Source organism: Salmo salar, chromosome 24, assembly GCF_965601325.2.
Source record: "Salmo salar chromosome 24, fSalSal1, whole genome shotgun sequence".
Classification (NCBI taxonomy): domain Eukaryota; kingdom Metazoa; phylum Chordata; class Actinopteri; order Salmoniformes; family Salmonidae; genus Salmo; species Salmo salar.
Genome location: NC_138314.1, coordinates 13,303,974 through 13,322,115, shown reverse-complemented (window position 1 = coordinate 13,322,115; position 18,142 = coordinate 13,303,974). Strand labels below are relative to the sequence as shown.

Sequence of the window (18,142 nt, the reverse complement as noted above, 5' to 3'; positions counted from 1 at the left end):
TGGGAAGATTGAAGACTCCACTGACCTGCCTTTAGAGGAAGCTTGTTGCACAATTGGGGTGCCAGGACAGAGAATAGCTTTGATTGGGCTGAGCGGGAGCTTCCCTTCCGTAGAGGTGGGAGGTCCAAGAGACAAGAGGTTGGCGGAACAGAGTGCTCGGGTTGGGATGTAGGGTTTGGGCATAGCCTGAAGGTAAGGAGGGGCAGTTCCCCTTGCTCCTCCTATATGACAGTAGTTGAGGTCTCCTGCTTGTTGATTGGTCACTAATTGTCCACACTATACAGTAGCAGTAGATTGCATGGTACTCCCAGTCTGGACTATCAAAGATGGTGGATTGTACCGTTAGTGTACCAAACATTAACAAGACGTCCTAATATTTTTTCCCCGCCTCAGACATTTTACATTTTAGTAATTTAGCAGACGCTCTTATCCAGAGCGACTTACAGTAGTGAATTGCATACATTTCATACAATTTATTTTCCATACTCAGAACAGTCTCAATTCGTCGGGGCGTGGACTCTACAAGGTGTCGAAAGCGTTCCACAGGGAGGCTGGCCCATGTTGACTCCAATGCTTTCCACAGTTGTGTCGAGCTGGCTGGATTCTTGATGCACACGGGGAACTGTTGAGTTTGGAAAACCCAGCGGTGTTGCAGTTCTTGACACAAAACTACCATACCCCGTTCGAAGGCTCTTAAATCGTTTGTCTTGCCCATTCACCCTCTGAATGCCACGCGTACACAATCTGTCTCGATGCTTAATAACCCTTCTTTAACCTGTCTCCTGCCCTTCATCTACGTGGCTTTAACAAGTGATATCAATAAGAGATCATAGCTTTCACCAGGTCAGTCTGTCATGGAAAGAGCATGTTAATGTTATGTACACTCAGTGCATGTTGGCTATGGGTGGCTGCTGGCTGCTGGCTGCTTGTTGACCATTACTTGATGTCAACTCATTTGTCACCAATTGTCCATATTTTAGCAATTGATTTCACTGTTCCTGCTAATGTTGACTCTACCAGTGATGTCTGTAGACTACCTTTGGCTGCTTGTTGACTCCTTGTTCACCGCCTGTTTACTGCTGGTTGTCAGAGCCAATGGAGTGACGCTAATGTTCCAGTGTTGATGATCAACTCAACAGTCCCCCAGGCAGCAGCTCAGTCCCCCAGGCAGCTCCTTCTCAGAGTGCCAGTCGGTCGCCATCCGCCTCCTCTCCTTTTGCCACGGCTGCCACCACATCTCGGGTTGTTCATGCCCGAGTGCCACAATAACACGCCAATGAAACGAGTCAAACCAACCTCTAGCAATACGACCTGGCTGTTCCCTTAATGCCACATAGAGAGCTCAGTTCTGCCTCTCAGGTAAGCTATGGCCCATGTTACCGGAGTGCTAAGGCCTTCACTGACTAATGGCCTTGCACTGTGGACGCCATTTTCAGCTGTAAGTACAGATGTACTTATTGTTGTCGGAGGGAGGTAATGGTTTTCTCAAATCATAAATTAACCACACGAGCGAGACTGGAGGTATTTTTAGATTTGGGACCTCCAAGGTTTTTATAGTGTGCGGTCAGCATGATATGACGGCGGAAATATTGACCAGGCAGAAACCGCGCATAAGTCTGTGTGTATAAGATTTAGCTAAACTCTTTAGCTCCCGGCTGTTATTCTTCTCCCTAAGAAATCAATACTTTGTGAAATAAGATGAAACAGTTTATCTTCTTACTATTCCTCCCTCACTGGGCCTTGTCTGGGGGTAGAGGGGAGCTACAGTTCATAAAAACAAAGACGGGTGTAGGGCACTGTATGTGGACTTTGAAGTCGATTCTGTAGTATTTAGTTTTCCACAAACCGGAGGTCTTCCCCTGGTACATCCATTTATGTCAAATCCCTCCTGATTCTATCTCTATTGCAGCTGTTGCCAGGCTCCATGCCGGCTCTAAACCTGTTCTCACCGTGTGTGTGTGTGTGTGTGTGTGTGTGTGTGTGTGTGTGTGTGTGTGTGTGTGTGTGTGTGTGTGTGTGTGTGTGTCCCTCGCCTCCCATTCCTCCCTCTCTCTGAGATTACAGGATTCTCAGGCTCAGTGATTGAATTATGCTCAGTGTGAGACACAGCTATCTCTCTCCTCACTGTGAGAGAAACTAAGACTTTGCTCTCGCTGTGTGTTTTACATGTTACTGGTAAATGGTTTCATTTTGCCTGAACGACTGTTCCCTCAGACGTGAAAGGAATCGACGAATGACCGTTTTTCCTTTCTCCATCCATTTCTCTCCCTGTGCTCCTCTCCCGATTTCCCCCCCCCCCCCCCCCCCTCCCTCCCTCGCCCTAGGGACCCTGTGGAACCTGTCTTCCTATGAGCCTCTGAAGATGGTGATTATAAACCACGGGCTGCAGACTATGACCAACGAGGTCATCATCCCCCACTCAGGCTGGGAGCACGAGCCCAACGAGGACTCCAAGCCCCGCGACGCAGAGTGGACCACCGTCTTCAAGAACACCTCCGGTTGTCTGAGGTAATAGCTTGCGTGAGGCCTGCTACCCACGCTCCTCTTAAAGGTACTTCCTGCCATAGGAAAAAGTGAAGCAGACCAGAAGATGGTTAGTATGACCCAGCAGCAGGCACAATGGTACAATGCATATGGACCTGCCGGGCCACCACTCGCGCTCCAGCACTTCAACCACAGAGGCTATTCTCTGAATGAGAGAGGGAGCTAAAAGACCTTTTCAACCAGCGTATCTGATATTGAAAGGACAGCGATCGATGGTCTCTGCTGCTGTGGCTATTAGCGGTGCTATGAACAGAACCCTGTACAGGCAGAACCAGAGACCTTAGAGGTCGTCCGAGCAACCTGATGCTTGATTAGTACTTCCGTTGGCTTACCGCAACGGTTCCAACTCCCGTGACGACATTAGCCCTTTCAAATACGCATCCCCTTCTCCCTGATCTTAATAAAGGTTGTGAGGGGATGGAGGGATCGGGTTGGGTGGATTGGGACTGGATTCAATTAGGGTGTAGATGTATACCAATCAGGTGACAGGTTGGTGAGGAAGCCTTGTTTTCCTCTCAGTTCACGGCAACATTCTCCTCATTGTGTTGCAGCTGTGGATTATTGCCTCCATAGGGTATGGCTTGAGTCTTCTCTCAAAGGGGAACACATGATCCAACTGTGAGTTCATCTGGAGAAAGTAGTTAGCTAGTCCAGTCTCTAGCAACTGTCACTCAAGACTACTGTCCTTCTCTGTTCAGCTGTCTTACTGACTGACCTTGTAGGGAAAGTGTTCAAAGAGGAAGCCAGAGGCTGAGCCTGAGGGGGAGTAGTATAGCCACAGATAATGACTTCTGTCTACTGCTGTGCGTCTCCCTCCCCCCCCGACACACACACACACTGGAGATAAGTCTATAGATAGTCTGAGTGAAGCCAAAGGTCCACCAGGAGATAGTGGTTCTAATAAAGATGGAGAAGCTTCCATGTCTTTGTATTGGCCGTTTACATATTGGCTGTGACTCTCTACTAGTGTCCGTTTTGCCAGTTTGACTTTGTTTTTAAAGCGTGTGAGGTTAATGTCAGACAATGTTGGCGACTAGATGGTAGTTCCGTCTCCTGACGTGACTTGGACCTTGTGTTATGGCAGTACGTCACCCTACAGAGACACAACAGATATGTGTGGGTTATCCTCTGTCCCAGCGATATGCTGCCTGCATCCCGCCCAGCCCCAGCCTGTCTGACCCACAGTCCCTAATCCACTGCAGCTCAGCAGTCACTGTGGTCTGTTCATCAGGATCCAACCCAACACTGTCTTCCAATCCCATCACCCTCCCAACACCCCGCCAAACCCCTGCTGTTTTGGTCTGTAACACGTTCCAGATTAACGTTCTTGGGTTTGGCTTGTTTGGTACTCTCCCTCTCTCTCGCCATCTCTCTTTCTCTCTCTTGCTCTCTCACACGCACACACTCTCTTGATATCAGGATGTATTTTATTTTGCTTGGTGACCTGGGTAAGGAAGTAGACGGAGGCTGAGGGTTTGATCCGGCTGGCTGTCCTTAGATTACACTACTTCCTCCCTAGAGAAGCTGCTGCCTCCTCCTGCCCCATTTCACTTTAATCAATGTAATCAAGTTTAACTCTCATCTGGCCAGAAGCACATTACAGTGGCTCCATCCCAAATGGTACCCTGTTCCCCAAAGGACCCAAAGGGCTCTGGTCAAAATGTAGTGCACTATATAGGAATAGGGTGCCATTTGCGACAGAGCCTATGCCAGTGGTTCTGACAGGGGGAGGGGTATTGTATAGTAGTAGAGGTGACTGCTGCTGAGTTAGAGGTCTGATGTAGCTGGATGTGGATGCCCTCTGGTGAAGTTGGCAGCTGATTGCTCCTCCCCATGGGTCTGTGTGTGTGTGTGTGAGTTCACTGTGTGTCTCACCCATCCCACAGGGTCATACAGGGCACCTTGTACTAGCCACGTATTACATCTCTCTATCCCCAGGTCTCTTTCTCTCTCTCTCTCTCTCTCTCTCTCTCTCTCCCCCTCTCTCTACGTTACCTGCTGCTGAGTGTGTCTCCATGGTGACGTAAACCAGCGACACACTGTTCGCTGGCCAGAGGCAGATTTGAGATCTGCTGATGTATGGGACATTGAGTTTACTCATGCCTTGACAGAGCAGCACGTTTTCTGTATCGGTCACTATAACCGCTACCGCTTTTTGGCATCGTTTCCTTCTGGAAGGATTTTTATTTATTGATTTTATTTAACTGACTTGCCTAGTTAAATAAAGGTTAAGAACAAATTCTTATTTACAATGGCGGCCTACCCCGGCCAAACCCTAACCCTGACAACGCTGGGCCAATTGTGCGCCGCCCTATGGGACTCCCAATCCCGGCCGGTTGTGATACAGCCTGGAATCGAACCAGGGTCTGTAGTGACGCCTCTAACACTGATATGCAGTGCCTGAGATCGATGCGCCACTCGTGAGCCCTCAAAGGATGAGCATGTCCATATTCCTGCACTGTCAAATAAGGTGTGTGTGTGTGTGTGTGTGTGTGTGTGTGTGTGTGTGTGTGTGTGTGGGGGGGGGGGGGGGGGGGGGGGGGGGGGGGGGAGAAAGTCCTTTAAGCTGTGTCCTTTCTACCAGGCCTAGCATTGACCTTGTGACGACGGACATGGTGGGGTCTTCATCAGTGAGGCGGTCTCATTTTAACCCTCTCCCAGAGGACAGCCTATTGTCCCTTTATGGCCACATGTCACAATTACTGACCTCTCAGCCTAGCTAGTTGATATACATCCACACAATGGACACAGACACACACACCCTCCGTCACATCCACTGATTGACATTGAAACACACACACACACACACACACACACATTGACACCCACAACCGATGTACTTTCTAGAAAAAGGCAAAATAAAACACCTGCCAATAAAAACACTATTCCCGCTTTGTATGTCTGCCCAAGCACACACACACCTGCCTGTCAAATCCATCCCTGTTGGATGCTCCTTGGTGACCTTTCTGGGTGGAAGTGATTCCTCTGGGCCAGAAGAGGGATGTGAGGTTTTAATTATATTCATTTATTTAGAATTGTATTTGTCACATGCACCAAATACAACGGGTATAGACTTTACCGTGAAATGCTTACTTACGAGCATTTTACCAACATTGCAGAGTTAAAAAGTAAGACATTTAGCATATAAAAGGAGCACCGTTACCTAGTCAATGTGCAGGGGTATGCAGTAGTTGAGATATGTACATGTAGGTAGGGGGATCAAAGTGACTAGACAATCAAGATAGATAATTAACAGAGTAGCAGCAGCGTATGTGGAGTGTGTGTGTGTGGTGTCACTGTGTGTCAGTGTGTGGGTAGATTCCAGTGAGTGTGCGTAGTCGGTGCACAAAAGGGTCAATGTAAATAGTCCTGGTCGCCATTTGGTTAACTGTTCAGCAGTATTATGGATTTGGGTAGAAGCTGTTAAGGAGCCTTTTGGTCCCAGACTTGGTGCTCCACTACCGCTTGCCATGCGGTAGCAGAGTGAACAGTCTATGGCTTGGGTGGCTGGGGTCTTTTGACAATTGTTTGGTCCTTTCTCTGACACCGCCTGGTATAGAGGTCATGGATGGCAGGGAGCACGCCCCCAGTCATATACTGGGCCGTTTGCGTCAAATCAAAGCTTATTGGTCGCGTACACAGATTTGCAGATGTTATTGCAGGTGCAACTAAATACTTGTTTCTAGCTTCAACAGTTCAGTAATAATACCTCACGATACAAAACTGTGTGTATGGAAAGTATATGACTAGAAAAGGTGTGTACAGCAGTAGTTATATAGGATGAGTCATGACTAGAATACAGTATATACATATAAAATGGGTAAAAATGTATGTAACAATTATTAGTGACCAGTGTTCAGTGACTCTATGTACATAGGGCAAAGCAGTCTAAGGTTCAGGGCTGGCTAGTGGTGACTTTTTAACAGTCTGATGTCGTCTCCTCTAAATGGTAGCGGGGCGAACAGGCCGTGGCTCGGGTGGCTAGAAGTCCTTGACAATCTTCTTGGCCTTCCTGTGACACCGGGTGATGACGATGGCAGGCAGTGTGCCCCCGGTGACGCGTTGGGCTGACCGCACCACCCTTTGGAGAGCCCTGTGCTTGCGAATGGTGCAATCTATCCATGGTTTTTGGTTTGGATAACTTGTAATTGCCACAGTGGGAACAACATCCTCTATGCACTTCCTGACGAACCCTGTCACCGAGTCAGTGTATATTTCGGTACTATTCTCAGAGGCGACCCGGAACATTTACCAGTCCGCGTGATCAAAACAATCTTGACGCATAGATTCCAATTGGTCAGACTAAGGTTGAATAGTCAGAACCGGGTTACTGGGATTTCCCGCCCAAACTCTCACCATTTTCCCAGGAAAGTAACTGTGAGATTATTTCTATTAACAGCATGACGTAAAATGGAACTGTTAAATTTGATGCAATTTCTAAATCTGGCTTCTCTACAGGCCACGGCCAGAACTCTCTGATATCTGCATAATCAATCATCAACTCTCAGGGTGAGAACAGACAGTGCATCGCATGTGTCATCTCATCATACTAACTTTGTTTCTTGTGAAAGGTAGGACTACGTTTGCTGCCATATCTGTCGGCGCCATTTTACTTGAAGCTCTTGACCCGTTCCACTACAGTCCCGTCGATGTTTTATGACTTGGGAATAGAGTCCCATATGGTCTGCGGTGTCTGCCTCTCTGTGCCATAGATTAGTTTTAATTAGCCCAAAGTGTATAATAGCCCAGGCTTTACCTGAGATGAATGGAGTCTGTCCCAGAGACTGGCAGACTGACTGACTTCCTGTGTGTGTGTAGGTGTGTGAGAGAGCAGCTGTGTGTATGCACATTTCTGTTTGCAAGTGTGCGCGCTGGTGCATATATCACCTTTGATTGTGTGCACATTTAAGTGTGTGTGTCGCTCTGGCTGTCCCCCTCAACCCCTTTGCAGCGGTGACAGGCATCCTCCTACTGGACTAGCTGGGTGGATTGGTAATGGGATTATATGGCCCAGAAAGAAAACGCTCTTAAATGAAGTCCCCAGCGAGCCTAGCAGCTCGTGCTCTCACCCTCCACAACTAAAGTCTCTGTAAAGACATGCGCGGAGCCACTTGGCAGGCCTATGCAGCCGGTTATTTACTACACAGGTCTGTTTGGGAGTGCGGAATGGTGGATTGCAAGCCTGTGTACTATTGCATCTTTGGCGGGTCCTAGTGGAATGATTATTTCCCTGTCTGCTTAGCTGTTACACTGTTGATTCACTGTCGTCAGATTCAGGTGTTTACTTTTTATCTGTTGAAGTCAGCTGTGTCTGATCGTAATCTCCTCAGCTTCTAGAGCATGGGCACTGGGCAGTGCTATCTCTGTGCACGGGAGATTGGAGCCCTCTGTCTCTGTGAAATATATTCAACCACTCATGGAGGAAATTGGAAGTGAAATGAAAAGCGATTTTAAATGCTGTTTATTAACACAACCGACGGACGCCTTTTTTTTTCTGCTTCTGACCAGGGTGTGTCTGTGTTCCACAGGAACGTGAGTTCGGACGGGGCCGAGGCGAGGCGCAGGCTGAGGGAGTGTGAGGGGCTGGTGGACGCTCTGCTCCACGCCCTGCAGTCAGCTGTGGGGAAAAAAGACATGGACAACAAGGTGAGCTGCCAGCTCCAAACACATCCCCATATGCATCATTCTACCTGTATATTATTATAGCAGTATTTTGTGTAGTCGTTGGAGACATTTGATACCACCAATGCTGATTTGCGTTCTGTTTTGCTTGTCTCCAGTGGGTCTCTTTATGTAGTTTGGAAGCGAGTAAACAGTCCCTTTCATATCATATTCTGAGAACAGTCTGTGCAGGTTGAGCTGACGCCTCTCTGTCCCCGCCTCCTCCAGTCTGTGGAGAACTGTGTGTGTATCATGAGGAACCTGTCCTACCACGTTCACAAGGAGATCCCAGGGGCCGAGAAGTTCACCGACCCATCAGCGCTGCAGGCCCCGGGCTCTGTGGGCCCTCAGAGGAAGAAGAAGGACGACGCAGGCTGCTTCGGAGGGAAGAAGGCCAAAGGTGAAAGGCAGGGACGACACAGAGGGAGACTAGACTGGAGAGACATGGGCCCAATCCCAAAACTAGACTCTTCGCAGAGGACAAAAGAAGACAGAAACCCAGTATACTATAGTAAAAATGGGCCCTGTCAGTTTGAATAGGTTACTGTATGTATCCAGGCCTATGCTAACAGGATTTCAGCTCTTTAGAGCTCTATTTACCTCGTACCCTTCAGCCCAGAGCTATTTCCCCCTTGCAGACAGTTATTTAGTAAAGGCTACCCTCTGGTTCTAGACAGAGATGTAATTAGTGTAGGCTACCTCTCGATCACTGACTAATGGCTGAACAACAAGCAGAGGTCCCTCTCCCACAACAAATAATGACAGCAATGAATCACTTAGTCAATGAAGTGAGACCCAATCTCACTGACCCCTCACAGTCCGGAGGGGGGTGCTACTGATTTAGAGGCCAAGAAGCACTGGGGCGTGTGTGTGTGTGTGTGTGTGTGTGTGTGTGTGTGTGTGTGTGTGTGTGTGTGTGTGTTTACAGATTGAATATTATAGATGGCAATCGCAGACGAATTAGCCAGTCTGCTGCTATTGTACACAGCAGTTAATGTGGTGTGTTTAGTCTTCACAGGCCCTGGAGGTGTACTTTGAAGGAAAGATGGCCTACATTAAAAACGCTTAACACGCCCGTCCAAAAACAGTGTGAGTGCGGGGAGGGGAGTCAGATCTTGCAGGAGAGTCGTTTAGACAACACCGTCTCTCCCAGCAATTTTTTATCCAAGTTAAATTGTCTAAATTACCCCCCCCCCCCCTCTGAATCCTGACACTTGCCATTACACCCATTATCATGAAGAGACGCTTCAGGCCCAGCGTTTTTTTACCCGATGCAAAATGGTTGCTTTCTGCATTTCTCTTTTTGTTTTTGATGCCTATATTCCTGTGCTGGTGTGTGTGTGTGTGTGTGTGTGTGTGTGTGGGCTGGCTTAGTGCCTTGAGTGGCAGTGACTGTCCCTCTCTCTCCTTGTGTGTGCTGCTGCAGTGTGATCATACACACACACTTTCTCTAATGAGCCGAGTTCACTGACACCACAGCCTCTTAACACTGTCCCAGGAGAGTCACCTATGGAGTGCTAATGGGTTTTATTCTCCACTTGTCACCGTTCTGCCCTAAGTACTTGTTTCTTACCTTCTATTCTCCCACTCTCTCTTGCCATCTCTTTCTTTCTCCCTCCCTTGTGTTCTCTCTTTCTCTGTGTCTCAGCCTTCCCCGCTCTCTTTTCCCTTTTCCCCTCTGAACTTTATAGCCCCAAGTTGACTTTAAACTGAATTTGTTTTTATTATGTCACCTCTAATCAACACAACCTATTTTATCATTTACTCTTCTCTTCTCCCTGCTTGTGTTTTTTGGCATTGCTGCTGCTTCCTTGGCTAACTATAGAGGAGTGGTTTAATCAAGGTGAGTGTCCTCATGTCCTGTCTCACTATCTCACCCCACCCCTTATAGCTACTGTAACATTAGTCGTTTGGCTCTCCTCCAAAGCTGAAAAGTTTCACGACTTCACTTGTTTGCCCTCTTAAGTTGCTGTAGCCTGGCTGGAGTTCTCACTCCTTCATCCTACCACACAGCATCGTAGTGTTAGTAATTCAAACCTAGCCTAATCACCAGGAGTAGAGGTAGGGGAGACCAGGGAAGACTGCTCAGTTTGGGTAGTGAAAAGGAACCTGGGCTTTAGTTTTTAGCCATGTCCCCTCCGTGTTGACGATATGGATGGAGAGACGTTCATTAGCTGGCAATTCTGTAGTCACACTGCTCAATGACCCTCCCTGCCTTATTAAAGGAGGGTTCCCCACTAGGCTGCTACTAGACATGTGTGGTGATGGTGTGTGTACTCTCATGTCTGTCCATCTGTGTTTGAATGTGTGTGTGCGGTATACGCACACTCATACTGTGTGTCTTGTCCATCTGCGTGTCCATCTGTGTGTGTGGTCCTGCAGTGGTCTCAGGGACATTTGTCAATTAACTCTGTCTGGTGTAGTGGATGGTAAACATAGTTTACCCACTTTTTTTGTGGAGGTGACAGTTGACCCACCTTTGCAGAAAAATGCATTGAAAGTATAGTGAGCGTTACTTTATCCCCCCGTGACCATCGATGGGAGTTGACCACTACGCCACTGGTCTGGTTGTCTGTTTGACATCGACCTCTGTTCTCTCTCCAATCTCTATCCAGGCAGGAAAAACGGAGAGAATGACAAAAGCTACGACACGCTGGATCTCCCAAAACGCACAGAACCCACAAAAGGTAGGCTTGTTCTGTCAATGAGGTTCCCTTATTACAGCTTCGACCGGTCACTCCTGTTCCCGCTCACTGAAAAGGAGAATATCCCAAATATTTGCAAGTGTGTGCACGAGCATCAATCACCTTTTTGAGTGTGTTTATGCGGTGTGTGTGTGTGTGTGTGTCACTCTGCAGGTCACGTTGTTATTTAGAGAGAAGTGACGGTTGAAATCGACTCCCCAAATTAGCCTTGTTTTGACAAAAATGCTCCCAGGAAAAGAAAACACAGCTTTGTTGGCAGAGATCACAGGCATCAGGCCTTTTGTAAAAGGCTCCCAAACATTTGAGCTGATCTGATTTGGAATCAGTTCCTTTACATGGGAGATGAAAAACAGCAGTGAATGAAGTTCTGAAACCCCAACAGTGTCACTATTGAACTGAATGATACCCAGTAGCCCTTTTTCTGAACCACACACCACAAGGGAACCTATAATCCAAGGTGCCTTGAGAAATGTTATTTTACTTATAAAGGAATGCAACAGTATTATAGTAAGTTCCAACTAGATACAAGGCCCCTCCTGTTTCAGCAGTGTTGGAACACTGTTGACGGGTGCGAATGGCTGGTTCAGGCAGGCAGACAGCTATTACCCAGCAGCAGGTTGGAATTTGATTTGATGGTGGGTAGTGGAAGCAAGCGGGTCACCCTGGGCCTGTGCGGTAAAGCATTTCTGTCAGCCGTGAGTCTTCTCCAGCCTCTCCAACCCCCTCTACGGTTAACGATACAGAACCTGAGAGGACCAACACACAAGGGATTGTTGCAGTACTCTTCTCCCCTTAGCTGAGCTAGTACTTTACTCCTATAGGCCTACTTTAAGAGTCAGCACATGTTCTAATGTCTAATCTCAATGATTTACTTGTAACATAAGAGACCCTACTTCCACTGCTTATTTCTAATACACTTGAGGAATGTTATGCCACTATGAGGCGGTTTGCTGTACCTCTACCGTTTTGATAGAATATATATAGGTTTATCATTGTACTGTTCCTTCTATTGATCGAATGAGCAGAAACGTTTCCACCTGCACCCTTTTCTCGTCTTTCTGAAGAATAAACATTCCAATTGGCTGCTGCAGTCCAACATTGGCATGCAGGATGCCACAACAAATCTCTTTGTGCTTTGTTTGTGTGTGTGTGTGCGTCTCTTTTATCTCGTGCCTCCTTTTATGGTGTGTGCGTGCGTCTGCCAGCATATAGTAGGGGTGTGTTTGTCTGCATATAGCAGTTGAGAGAAATACTGTATATTTATGTGTGTGTTGTGGGTTATGCGATATTCACACATCAGCGCCTTCATCAAGGTCTAATGGCATCCGCTCAAAGTCAATAGCATTTCCTGTATGGCTGCAATTAGCCACATTAGCTAGTCAAAGTGTGTCTCATTAAACTAGATTACAATTAATTGCGGTGCTTTAAGGTGGTAAGCCGATTCTGCCTCCTTTTTATCGCTCTAAAGTAAAGTAAAGCAGATGAGCTGGGAGGAGGGTAATTAGCATATTCCACAGGCTGCGCTTACTGGAAGCGCTACGCAACACTGGCTGCACTAGAAGCAGTGTTTGGCTAGCTGCAATGTGGTAAGGTTTCAATGGCACACAATTAGAAGTAATCCTCTTGACTTGCATCTTGACTTCTGAGAATCTGAGATCAATAAAAACCACCTTGTCTTGATTCCATCAATAGCCTAGGTGTGTGGAGACAAATTGTACACGAAACAAAAATCTAAACGCAACATGTAAAGTGTTGGTTTCATGAGCTGAAATAAAATATTTTGACTCCTACGCACCTGGAACAGACACTTTTCAGTACTAAGGGCAAACAGCCTCTGTTTCTGAAATAAAAGATCCCAGATGTTTCTCATATGTCCCGAAAGCTTATATCTCTCAAATGTTGTGCACAAATGTGTTTACATCCCTGTTAGTGAGCATGTCTCCTTTGCCAAGATAATCCATCCACCTGACAGGTGTGGCATATCAAGAAGCTGATTAAACCGCATGATCATTACACAGGTGCACCTTGTGCTGGGGACAATAAAATACCTCTCTATAATGTGCAGTTTCTGTCACACAATACAATGCCACAGATGTCTGAAGTTTTGTGGGAGCGTGCAATTGGCATGCTGACTGCAGGAATGTTCTCTGTTGCCAGAGAGTTGAATCGCCTCCGACGTCGTTTTAGAGAATTTGGCAGTATGTCCAAGCAGCCTAACAACCGCAGACCATGTGTGTTGGCGAGCAGTTTGCTGTCAACTTTGTAAACAGAGTGCCCCACGGTAGTGGTGGTGTTATGGTATGGGCAGGCATAAGCTACGGACAATGAACACAATTGCATTTTATCGATGGCAATTTGAATGCACAGATACCGTGACAAGATCCTGAGGCCCATTGTTGTGCCATTCATCTGCCGCCATCACCTCATGTTTCAGCATGACAATGCACACCCCCATGACGCAAGGATCGATACACAATTCCAGAAGCTGAAAATGTTCTTTCATGGCCTGTATACTCACCAGACATGTCACCCATTGAGCATGTTTGGGATGCTCTGGAACGACGTGTACGACAGCGTGTTCCAGTTCCAGCCAATATCCAGTAACTTCGCACAACCATTGAAGAGGAGTGGGACAAGATTCCACAGGCCACAATAAACAGCCTGATAAACTCAATGAAAAGGAGAAGTCTCATGGTGTGGTCACACCAGATACTGACTGGTTTTCTGACCCACGCCCTACTTCTTTTTAAGCTGTCTGTGACCATCAGGTGCATATCTGTATTCCCAGTCATGTGAAATCCATAGATTAGGTCCTAATGAATTTATTTCAATTGACTGATTTCTTATGAACTCTAACTCAGTAAAATCATTGAAATTGTTGCATTTATATTTTTGTTCACTATACAATATGAGGAGGAAATTATAGTCCAACAAAAGCTTTCCACTTTCGCTGACTCACCCAATGATGCATAGCTCACTCGCCGGCGATGGACGATTTACTCTCGCGCCAAAAGCCCATCTCTTGTTTTACTTTGTAAAACAATGTTCATAGCCTGCAGTCAGATTAGTGTTATCTTTTAAGCAGGAGCTATTTGTTTTTCAACCCCGATTGTTTTTGAAATATTGCGAGAGGCTTGTTCTGGCTTCATGCTGTTAACTGATAGATTTGCCACGTGTTCCCGGGCTATATGCCTTGTGATTGGGCTACGTTAACACGATCCACAGCTAGGCAAATTGTTTTAAAGAAGCTATTGGTCCTATGTGGCAGGCTCATGTCTAGCAGAGGGAGGGAGATGGATCATAGAATGTGAATCTCATTCTAGTTCTGAGACGGTGACAGGCGCGCTTCTCTCTCACCACAGCAACGGCCCTTCATGGTCTCAAACAGGCTATAATGTTGTTCAAACTGTAAGCACGAGCCGGCCCAACACTAACTAATTCTTTACAATATCAGGGCGCGGGCTCAAAATCTACGTTTCCACGTTACGTTTTTAGGAGGCTGGATAATTAATGAGGCAGCAACTGGAATGAACTCGGATCGCCTTTATTTGAATGTTTACATTGCAAACAGTGTTTGAAAAGACGACATGCTTGTAAAGGTTCTGGATCCGGCCAAATAGGTTCCGGAAACGGAACAGTCCAAAACGAAGAGGTGCCGGCTCAAATTAACCACTGGTTAAAACGATTTGTGTTTGAGAGCTCAAATGTTTACCTGTACATATACATGATGTAAATGTGGTGTGGTAAAGTGTATACATACCTATGGTGAGTATGTTAAACATGAATTATTGCTCAACTGGATGAATCATTTTGTAGTATAAAAGTAGGATTGCAGCTGTAGTCTACCCATGATTTGTTCACAGGATTTGTTCCACAGGCCACAATCAACAGCCTGATAAACTCAATGAGTTGTTTATCTATGATAATCCTGTATACTGTGGTTGTACATTTAGCTACAGTTTGTCTATGTTAATGTCCCTGTTTGTAGAGAATTTGGGAGCTATTCTCCTCAAATGCACTGGCAGAGGGAGAGATTTGTGGGAGATTACATGTGTAGTCCAGCCTTGATCTGTTGTCCAATAGAGGTCACAGACCCTCCGCATCACTTACCAACAGGCTGCAGTCTATGATTCCGGTAAAAATCACATGAGATTTAGCGTCTCCAGCAGTGCATGAAAAACCGCATACGCATACACAGACACGCAAACACACACTAGTAGTGACTGGTCTGCACCCAATCAGAGCGCGGAGGAAGGAATCCCAACTGAAACGTTATGTGACGGACATGAAGTCGCTATCATTTTAGGGACGCCATTTTTAATTCACCATGAGGTTGTTGATTCTGTGTATAGCTAATTCTCTCTGCCTGATTGCACTATAAACGACCTAAGTTCCTGTTATTGCATTGTACGTAGAGTTGAACAGAGGCGCTGGAACAAAAGTAATTTAGAACTCTGAAAGAAGAAAGCGTTTCATTCGAGAGAGAGAGAGAGAGCGACCGAGTTGATGGGACACACCCCAACGTTAATTGAATCCGCACCGTGCGAAAACCTTTTGCTTTGAGGAAAGGTCATGCTCGAAGTGTGTGTGTGTCTCAGCCCAACGTTTGTTGAAACCGCACCACACGTAAACCTTTTGCTTTGAGGAAAGGTCATGTACGAAGTGTTTGGCACGGAGTGTGTGTATGTACCCTCGCAGAGAGCGGAGGGAAATCACTTCAAAACAGTTTTTTTGTTTTGTTTCTTCAGTACCGGAGGTGTGGATACAGAGAGAGGGGGGTATCAAAGTGGAAAGATGCAGTTTTGAAAAAGGAGAAACTGAAGGAGGGAGAGTCCTGGGAGGAGAGAAGGCACAGATTAATCATTTTTGTTTTGTATGTTTTCCGCAGCACATTGTTTTTGATCTCTTCCTCTCGGGCCTTCCCCACTCACTACTCCGTTTACTCTAGGAACCTGCATGAGGAGAGCTGAGCACTCCCTACTCCGTTTACTCTAGGAACCTGCATGAGGAGAGCTGAACACTCCCTACTCCGTTTACTGTAGGAACCTCCATGAGGAGAGCTGAGCACTCCCTACTCCGTTTACTCTAGGAACCTGCATGAGGAGAGCTGAACACTCCCTACTCCATTTACTCTAGGAACCTGCATGAGGAGAGCTGAACACTCCCTACTCCGTTTACTCTAGGAACCTGCATGAGGAGAGCTGAACACTCCCTACTCCGTTTACTCTAGGAACCTGCATGAGGAGAGCGGAACACTCCCTACTCCGTTTACTCTAGGAACCTGCATGAGGAGAGCTGAACACTCCCTACTCCGTTTACTCTAGGAACCTGCATGAGGAGAGCTGAACACTCCCTACTCCGTTTACTCTAGGAACCTGCATGAGGAGAGCTGAACACTCCCTACTCCGTTTACTCTAGGAACCTGCATGAGGAGAGCTGAGCACTCACTACTCCGTTTACTCTAGGAACCTGCATGAGGAGAGCTGAACACTCCCTACTCCGTTTACTCTAGGAACCTCCATGAGGAGAGCTGAACACTCCCTACTCCGTTTACTCTAGGAACCTGCATGAGGAGAGCTGAGCACAACAATCAAGCTAAGTCACATACTATACAGTACAGCTGTTTAGAGATGCTATCCTTCTGCTGTAAAATAGCCAAAGTGCAATTTTGCTAAGTTCACAACGCAGGCGACTTGTGTTCTGATGTCCTTAGTTGCCATCCCAGGGACTGTATGTATCCTTCCACCTCTGTTGTGTTTTCCCTGAGCCAGCACTCTTTCATGATGCTTGAATGTTTCTTTAATGACAAGGATGAATGGCTTCAGCTTTTCTTACAGTATTTACAACAAGGAGGATTGATTAAAACTGCGTTAAGCTGTGTTAGTGTACCGTACTTAGTAGTGGCCGTAGGAGTGAGGGAGCAAACGAGAGGCTGACGGGGCGTAGGTTCATGAGTCCCCTCGGGACTCAGTCTTAGAATGTCTCTGTGTTTCGTTTTCCTTCTTTCTCTTTTCATCCACCTCCCCTCTCCACTGTATTTTCGAAAGTTTTCCTGGTTTGGAGATGTATGTTTTCCCTTCGCCGAACAAACAAGTTGAACAATTGAGGGAACAATTCAGTAACAGCGCTACGACTCCATAATGCTTTAACGGCTTAGTTTACGAGCCTAGCGTTTAATTTGAAGAGGGTTTTTCAAAAAATCAACAGCAACTAGAGCCTCACTGTGGTGTGTTACTGCTGTGTAACCACACTGTTAACCTTATGCCTAACCTAAAATGATTATTTCATGAATGTTTACTAAATAGCCAATTTTGACTTTGTGGCTGTGTTATCTAGTGGAGACCAAGTACATTCCCAGAGTTTATGCTGAAAGGGTCAAGTCATGTTTGAACTGGAATTCCATCTGGTCATACAAGGTGACAAAACCATAGGCCATTGCCATATCATGTAACTTCATTTGAACAGTCTTTTACAACCTACAGGAAATATATATATATATTCTTCCTATGCTCTCTGACTCACGGATGTGTTAACTAATTGTTGTGTATTGAATGGTGACTGTCAGTGTGGAGGCAAGGCGTGTACCTCTGAGGTGCTTTGTAGACCGCGGAGGGGAACTAAATGTCTCCCTTGAAGATTGTCACTGCTTTACATTTATCACATTAGCAACTGGAACCCGGAGTCTGACGGAAGGTTCTGAAGGAATTGGAATGCTCTTAGTCCCTGTGGATTGATTCTTTTTTTGATTTTACACAGAAACCTTCCTTACCTCCCTAATCCCTAACAGAAAATCAACGCCTTCCATTTCCCCTTATTTAACTCCCAAAACTGTTCAGTAATCTCTTGTGTAATAACTTGAGATGTGAGTCAGAGTATTCAAAACCGGAGGGAAAGTTGGGGCAGATCGACAGGCCCGCCCCGAGTGAAAGTAGAAAGTCAGTAAATTATTCATACAGTTATGTTGAGACTGCAGCCGCAATCCCTCACCCAGAGAAACCATCTTCAGAAGAGCTTCACTACTGAGGAATGTAACACCGAGATAGCGAAACGATAACTCTCGGGACTGCTATATGCACATGCACACAAACACACACACTCGCGCTCTCACACACACACACACACACACACACAAACACACACAAACACAAACAAACCTGCCTGCCTCCAACTGACAGGGTGACTCCTTATCTCCTCAAGACACAAATATTCCTCAGCTGTTCCTCACCCCTTCC

The 18,142-nt window shown here is 46.5% G+C and overlaps 1 protein-coding gene across 24 annotated transcripts in view; it reads left to right on the top strand.

Annotated features, from left to right (window-relative positions):
• The window catches only part of arvcfb (ARVCF delta catenin family member b), a 253,349-nt gene that overhangs the window by 203,347 nt on the left and 31,860 nt on the right, over positions 1 to 18,142 (top strand). For 19 of the 24 annotated variants that reach the window (XM_082968495.1, XM_082968492.1, XM_082968491.1 and 16 more), the window contains 5 exons: positions 2,325 to 2,508; positions 8,073 to 8,190; positions 8,434 to 8,605; positions 10,031 to 10,048; positions 10,821 to 10,892. In XM_082968495.1, the coding sequence (XP_082824621.1) occupies positions 2,325 to 2,508; positions 8,073 to 8,190; positions 8,434 to 8,605; positions 10,031 to 10,048; positions 10,821 to 10,892 (564 nt within the window). The remainder of the gene's footprint in view (positions 1 to 2,324; positions 2,509 to 8,072; positions 8,191 to 8,433; positions 8,606 to 10,030; positions 10,049 to 10,820; positions 10,893 to 18,142) is intronic. The other 5 variants (XM_082968493.1, XM_082968490.1, XM_082968496.1 and 2 more) reach the window with 1 other exon arrangement.